Consider the following 7,675-nt stretch of genomic DNA (forward strand, 5'->3'; position numbering starts at 1 on the left):
AGAAATTCGCTCTTTAAATTTTACTCTACTTACCGACCTTTCACACTGTAAAAAAACAATCGTAATTTGAATGATTCTAGTGAAAAAAGGGCTAATATTCGTGCACGTGTGAAACCAAACTACATGTACAGTGCGTATCAAAAAAAAGTTTACACTTTGAAAAAGCCCTGGGAATTAAAAAATATACAACATGTGGGTAATTTTTTCACATATAATTATGGGTTTGGGTCTCATCTATCCAATGAAAGTAAAAGTTTTGACAGAATGTTACACTTGAGTGAGCACTGTCCATTTTTGCAAAGCTCGCAGAAATCTGTTTGCGCAGAAATGCTTGTTTTCATGCTGTGTCAAGAGGAAAGGGCGAAATCAAACTAACCCTGCGAAGCATTTCTCATAAATTTCCCTAGCACTTTTAGCCAATTGAAATAAAATGGATACATTCAAGCATTTTGTAACAATTTTGCCGCCCAAATTTGAAATTTCAACACTTAGTAAGCACCTTTATCCCTTTTGTGCCAGCTAGATCTGAGGACATAACTGAATCTGAACAAAATTTTATATCAGACATCTCCAGCATTTTTTACTAAGTTTTTATCATTTAAAGTTGGTTTACATTTCATTTTTCATTTAATACTTGTTTCTCCACACTTTTCCCAAGCTTGGCAATGATTAACAAAATGAAAATCAAGCCTAAGCCATTTGATGTAAATCACAGCTCAGTGTAAAGCAAATATCGTCACGATGGACTCGGTGTGTGGGGGAGTGGGGTGGGGCGCAATGCACTCTTCGAACTGTTTTGGGCAAGGAAACAAGTTTAAAGAGGTAAAAGATATCTTCAAATCAATTTTACTAGCTAATTTCCACGTGTTTTTCATGATTAAGGTCTACTTTTATTCGCATAACTATTTCAAATTTCTGCGCAAATCATTTTCCACCAACTTTTCAAAAGTAAGTGGTGCTCACTCAAGCGGAAATATTTTTCGACAGTTATATCGTCACTTGCTTAAATGGATCTGTACCAATGCTAAAATGTGGAAAAATCGTCAGGATATTGCAAATATATAATTTTACAGGATTTTTTCTAAGTGTAAACTTTTTTTTGATACGCACTGTAGAACATGATCAGAATCACGAACGCTAACCACAGTCACAATTACCATAGCATAACCAAATAGCAAGATTCACGTGTGAAAAAGGGGCCCTTATTTAGATTTAAACATTTTTAGCCCGGAGTAACCCTTTAAGAAGAAGAAGAAGCACAGACGCGATTCTGGTAGAAAACAATGCCTTACGCTTTTAATATTTACATCACAGCACAAATGGGAAAAAGCTGAAAAACAATTTCAAAGGCCAATGAAATTGACATGGAGGCCAATCACACAGTGCGCATGGTTGGCCCTAGATTAATCCGATCCCTGGATCCAAAATGGCCTTTTCACACGTGAATCTTAAATCATCATTGTATGATTGCAATTCGTCTGTAGAATCATCGGACCTTTCCCACGCTCACTCGAAAACTTTGATTAGAGTAAAATTTCACTGGAATTCACCTCCAGAGTAGAATTTGAATTCGTGATTGTGATGAGCGTTCGTGATTCTAATCATGTTCTGGTTTGGTTTCACACGTGCCAGAAATTCGTCATTAGCCTACTTTTTCACTGGAATCATTCAAATTACTATTTTTTCAACCCTGTGAAAGAGCGGTACGGGTTTTTTAAAATTAGTGCTTTTCATTTTCAAGTGCTGGTACGGGTTTTTAAGTATGATATTCGTGACACGCCTTGCGAACTGGAGAATGTTTCGTCAATATTTGTTGTCTAACAAATTTCTATTTAATTAATTTTTTTAATCATTCATGTCACAAAACGACAAATCTCGATAGATTTGAAAATATACACGATTCAAAAGGTGGGGGGAAATCCGACTCGCACTATATTGGCGTATCGTGTATTTTCTATTTTATGAACTGTATTTATTCTGTAATTTCGATTTATTTGTTTGACTTGTGCATTGAATGTAAAATCAGATATATATTTTCATTTCACTTGTACCTCTTTGCTCCATGGATTCAGCGTATAAAAAAAATCATGAATAATACAAAATACAATGGCCCTAACCAGGAAAAAGGGGAAACAGTTTGCAGCAATGTTACACACACTTTGAAATACATATACGTTTGTTATTGTTTGATGGATTTTTTTATCATTATCTTTATTTTTCAGATGTCATTCAAAATCAGTTTAAACAAGAAAACTCAACAAAAAACAGTGGCTTACATTAGAGAGGTTTTAAAAAAAACCCTTAATTACGAACGTTCGTTGTATTTAGTATTGTTTGTATGAAAAAAAATTACCTAGGTAGAAAAAAAAGGAATTCGTGCAGAAATTTCAAGGCCTATCTGTGACGTGGAAAAACATCATAATTTGACATTCTGCTAGGGAGAATAATGTTAGCACATGCATTATATGAAACGAAATCGGGATGAAGTTTCCGGTCAATTGCACTTTTTCACTTTTGAAGTATCAAATAATGATTGTTAGTGCAACTTCATCAGGGCTTCGTTTTTACAACATATCGTACACAGAGGCAACAATCTAACAGCGAAGATTTTTTGCAGTTAGATTACATCAATGTCAACCAATGTCATTCAATCAAGTCCCAATATTCAGGCCCTTGAACTCGTCGTGTGACTCGTGTCCGGAGCGAACAGCGACGCTCGTTGGATGGAGCTCGATGACTCCCAGAAAGTCTCCCGAAGTGCCTTCCTGAATTCTGGATAATTGACTCCATAGATGATAGGATTGACGCAGGAATTGAAGAACGCAAGAACGACAAGTCCGTGGTACAAGGGGCTGTACAGGAAGGATACGTCTAAGAGGTGTAGATTGAAAGCCAGGAAAGCGATATGATCAGGTGCCCAACAGATGATGTACATGGACACAACTATGAGAAGGAGTCTGACGACGCGCTTTTTGGCGCGGAGGATGTTGTAAGCAGGACTCGATGGGTCGGTTCTTTGATCGTCTGCGAAGCGTACTGATTGTCTCTGTAGTTCTCGAGCGATGAGGATTTGTGATAAGAGCATGATTGAAGTAGGGATGATGAACAGGAGCAAGAAAACGCAGATCCCGAAGATTTTCTGCGATACCATGGATTTGTACCTCACAATGCAGTTCCGGGTTGAAGGGTCAACGGACGTCACAACGAAAGATTGACAGTTAATGATGGCACAGCATACCCATATGATAATGACGGTGGTTATGGTTCGACGCGTGGTCAGGTAGCGCTTCGCGTAGAGAGGATAAACTACTGCAATAAACCTTTCCACTGATATAGCAGTCAGTGTGAACACCGAGGCCATGACGGAAACCCACATAAAGACGGATGAGAGAAGAACCTTGCAGGCAAGATGACCAATCAGGGTATCGGGGACTGTCTGGGGTTCACGGTGGGGTATCATAAAAAGTGATGTCATGAAATCAGCGGCTGCCAACGCACCGATGAGGGCGTCAGCCGACTTTCTCGTGGTCCTCCTCTGAAAGAGAACAGCCATGACAAGGAGGTTCCCGGCTAATCCGATCGCAGCAAACACCGCCTGCAGGATCTCCCACCATGACCACGTGACTGGAGCCCACAGCCAATCATCGATCGGTATGATATCACGCGCCGAGGGAATGGTAGTAGCAAACCCAATATCACCTGTTGCGTTGGTTAGAAGTTCCAAAGTAGTCGTCATCCTTTTCTCATAAACGTCCATGTTGCTGTCAATATGCTTGTGAAGCTAGAAAGTGAGGGGGAGAATTGTAAAAAATGTGTATTATTACAAAATTAAGGTGATTGTAGTAGAAGAACCACGATTGAATGGGTTTATGTCATCAGTGAATAAATGCTGTAAGATTTTGACTCGCAAAAATATTGTTTTTCTCCTCCCTTTCTCGCACTCTCCCTCGTGTGCATGTGCCCCTCTACTTTCTCTCCCTCTCTCTCGTCCCCTGTTTGTATTTACATCATCTCGTACTATCACATATAACATCTAACAGACACATACACACAAACCTTACACACTTTATACAATGGGTGTATGTAAATATTAACAAAGCTGCGATTTGACAACAAAATTTATGACACGATAACCCTGTGTAGATTGAGAATAGAGAAAAATAACACACAGTACATTAAGAGAAACGGATATGTGTAATAAAACGTGTGAATAGATAAGCTTTAGATATTGATAATTGAAATAGTCGTGTTTAACAGAAAGAATTATGTGTATTTCCTCACACTTTCAGTCATTTTACTACACATTAAGAACGATATACACTCTAAAAAATGAAGTGATAATTCAGCTCTTAAAGAGCGTGTGTAGTGACTGTACTTCGGAGTGCTGATTTTCTTCGTTCAAATTTGAACTAGACAAAACAGCACTCCGGAGTGCAGTCACTATACACGCTCTTTAAGAGCTGAATTAGCACTTCATTTTTTAGAGTGTACGAATAGAATAGTCAGCTGCACCAAAATGACTAGATTATGGTTATTTTTGTAAAATAACTTTTTGGCGGTCCCAAGAAATTTTTATTTCTTATGATTTGTAAAAGCCTTCCCTTCGTGAAATACTCATTTACTTATTTCATTTTACAAATTTTGAATATTTGACGATTGGATTTCAAGTTTTCTTGTAAACATCAAACCGAATGCGTACGCATTAAATGATACCATGCGTCGTTCATTATTCAAGGCATACCGATAATTTTTAATAACTTATCAGTTGATAATAATCCGGAAGAATATAATTTCAGGTAAATAAACTAAGAATTATACTTTGGCAAGAATATGAGTACTCTCAGGTCAATAGACAGAAAATTCAGCAAGACCCGACCACCGTGAAATTACGAGCATCAGTATATAATATAACCAATCAAAATGTAAATATCAAATCATTTGAAACAATATAAATGACCCAGAAAAGAGTTCTAATGAAACTTCATTTTCTCGTCGACTGACTAAAAGTTAGAAAATAAATGATGCATATCAATTTTAACAAAATACATAAGTATAAGCAGATATCATTTTTGGCATTTTACCTATCATTATAACGATTAAACCCAATAGCGTTGTATTAATTCTATAACGTTGCATGTCGACGATGCCACACCAACGAAACTAACTTGAAACTGACCGATGTTATGTCATTGAATAATAACGTATGGGGCCCTGGGAACAATTTTTTCAACTAGGGTGCTGATGTATATTTGGCAAGCAAAAAGAAGGTTTCACTACATAATGAAGGTTGTTTTGCTCCGAGAAATTTGACAAGAAAGAAGAGGGGGTTCAGGAGGGTTTTTGTTTTACAAAATGAAGGTTATTTAGATCCCCGAGAAATTTGGCAAGAAAAATGGGATTCATCACAAAATACAGGTCATTTTCGTTACATTGCTCCATGTTTTAAACACCAATCAGAATTCCAAAGGGTGCTGCCTATGGATAATAATACACGCAACACCCCAAGGAGTCGGTTACAGAGGCATTCTACTTGTTTTTATGTGAAGGAGATGACTTAATAAGAGTGAAAAAGTTACTTACCAGAGGTAAAGAGAAGTAATGTGCTAATCATGAGCCCATTCTCTGAGCACATGTCTGACATGTCTGCACATCCATGAGAAAGTTTTCACTCACACTACACTCCTTTTTCTTCTGTACATCCAATCCCAGAAATTCCAAAGTTAGTGGTTCTCTTTCATATGTCAGAAATATTGAACAAAATTTCCATTAGCAGGTGTCCTAACATCAATATGTACTGGATCTTGTACTTGATGCAGTGCCCCCTTTGAGATACATCGGGTGACTTTAGCCTGGCTTGGCTAATTTTACCTATCCATAAAACGCGCTGTTTAATCTTCGAGCCGTAACAAGTTGGGATATCGGACGGGAATGACTCACTTTATATCAATTGATGTTTCATCACTTTCCTAAGGACTTGCAAACATCTTTAGCAAACGCGATATATCAATTTTGTCAACAAAGCAACAATGCACCACCGTTACCCTAACACCATTTAGAAGTTTCGTAAATACATTACATCGCTGTGTGCGATTTAAGCTTTCACAGAACGTTAACACTAAATGACTGGTGAGAGTTTTCCAGACCAAACTTTCAGAAAATAGAGGATTTTTTAAAGATAAAATTGTCAGCGGAAAAGTCTGTCTGTTGTGGTTTTGATCATATCGATTTTGTTGTAGTACCGTACGTTATTTTACTGTGCGCGGGTGTTCGTGTGTGTGATTAAATGGTAGAACTCAGAGGTGTCGATTATGGGGGGGCAGGGGGGGCGATCGCCCCACCAATGAAAATATTGGGGGGGCAAACATATCATTTTGCCCCCCCAATAATTCCGCATGTGCTAAAAATAAAATAAGCTTGTAATGTTACCCAGAAATCAGCAAGCGAGATTGAGATACACAACTCGTTCTTCGTCTATAATCGTGCTCAAAATGTCCACTTTTCAGATTGGAATATCAAAAAATTTCAGCTCGCGCTTCGCGCTCGCATCATTTTTGTAACAAAAACCCATACTTTCCATGATTAAATAGGTTAATATGGTCCCGTTTTCAGTTCTAAATCTCAAAAGAACTCCCACTTCGATTTGCAATAAACTTTTGTTGGATATATATATCTTGTTCTTTATTAAAAACGTCCATTAAACTCAATTTTTTTCAGATCAAAATATCAAAATTTTCAGCTCGCGCTTCGCGCTCGCATTAATCTGCTGGTGAGATATATATATATATATATATATATATATGTGTGTGTGTGTGTGTGTGTGTGTGTATATATACATATATAGGCATATGTGTGTGTTTGTGTGATCGAGCGCCTTTGGAAAAATGATTCACTGATGATTTTGCCCCCCCCCCAATCTGAAAAATGGATCGACGCCCCTGGTAGAACTATTAGTAATTATAGGGTTCTATGATTCAAAATGTCGTTATTTCATTGAAATAAAACGTATCATCATACATAATATGATAATGATAATTGGTATCTCCCCAAGAACTAAGCAGGGCAGCTTTTTGCTGGTAAATGGCAAGCTGGTATATAACCAATTACGTAGGAAAATTTTGCGTCTACTGTTAATTCGGCTTAGTGGCCGACCTTATAGACGACAGATGTTACTCTGGGGTCTATCTAACAAAGTGGAGACAATTGCAGAGTGGGGATTCGAACTCACAACCTTGGTATTATGAGTCCAATAACCACATGTCCCCAATGAACAGTTTCCTCAAGATGGCCTCTTCATCTCTCGTGAACGTTTCTCCATGCAGGCCCTGCATAACATGACATAAATGGTACCTTTCTCTACTCTGAATATCAAAGCTCGAATAGAAGGCTGAAGGCTCCCATTTTAGAAGACTTGTGTATTGCGTATAAGGAGATCGACGTTATGACATTTCGTTCACGAGGTGGGTTCCTCATCAATTGTCTAGATTATATTGGCGATGAAGACATCGTTCCCGCTTAATATCAAAATGATTTTAATTCATACATTTTAAAGATGTTCATAGAACCCTTTCTCCCTCCTTTAGGACTTTATTACAAAATTCAAAACAGTACACAAATAATGATATTAATACCCAATATTTATAATGCGCTTTTCTCAAATGGCCCAAAGTGCTTACAA

At 37.7% G+C, this 7,675-nt stretch overlaps 1 protein-coding gene across 1 annotated transcript; it reads right to left on the bottom strand.

Annotated features, from left to right (window-relative positions):
* Positions 1-2,381: 2,381 nt before the first annotated feature.
* LOC121426536 (gastrin/cholecystokinin type B receptor-like) lies at positions 2,382-3,776 on the bottom strand. The gene has a single exon (XM_041622881.1). It carries the CDS (start codon positions 3,755-3,757, stop codon positions 2,666-2,668), a length of 1,092 nt encoding a protein of 363 aa, XP_041478815.1. The 5' UTR covers positions 3,758-3,776; the 3' UTR covers positions 2,382-2,665.
* Positions 3,777-7,675: the final 3,899 nt, after the last annotated feature.

Source organism: Lytechinus variegatus, chromosome 13 (genome assembly GCF_018143015.1).
Source record: "Lytechinus variegatus isolate NC3 chromosome 13, Lvar_3.0, whole genome shotgun sequence".
In the NCBI taxonomy this organism is placed as follows: domain Eukaryota; kingdom Metazoa; phylum Echinodermata; class Echinoidea; order Temnopleuroida; family Toxopneustidae; genus Lytechinus; species Lytechinus variegatus.

What these genes read in the sequence shown, in the direction of transcription:
- LOC121426536 (XM_041622881.1), bottom strand. Translation starts at nt 3,757, where the DNA reads ATGGACGTTTATGAGAAAAGGATGACGACTACTTTGGAACTTCTAACC.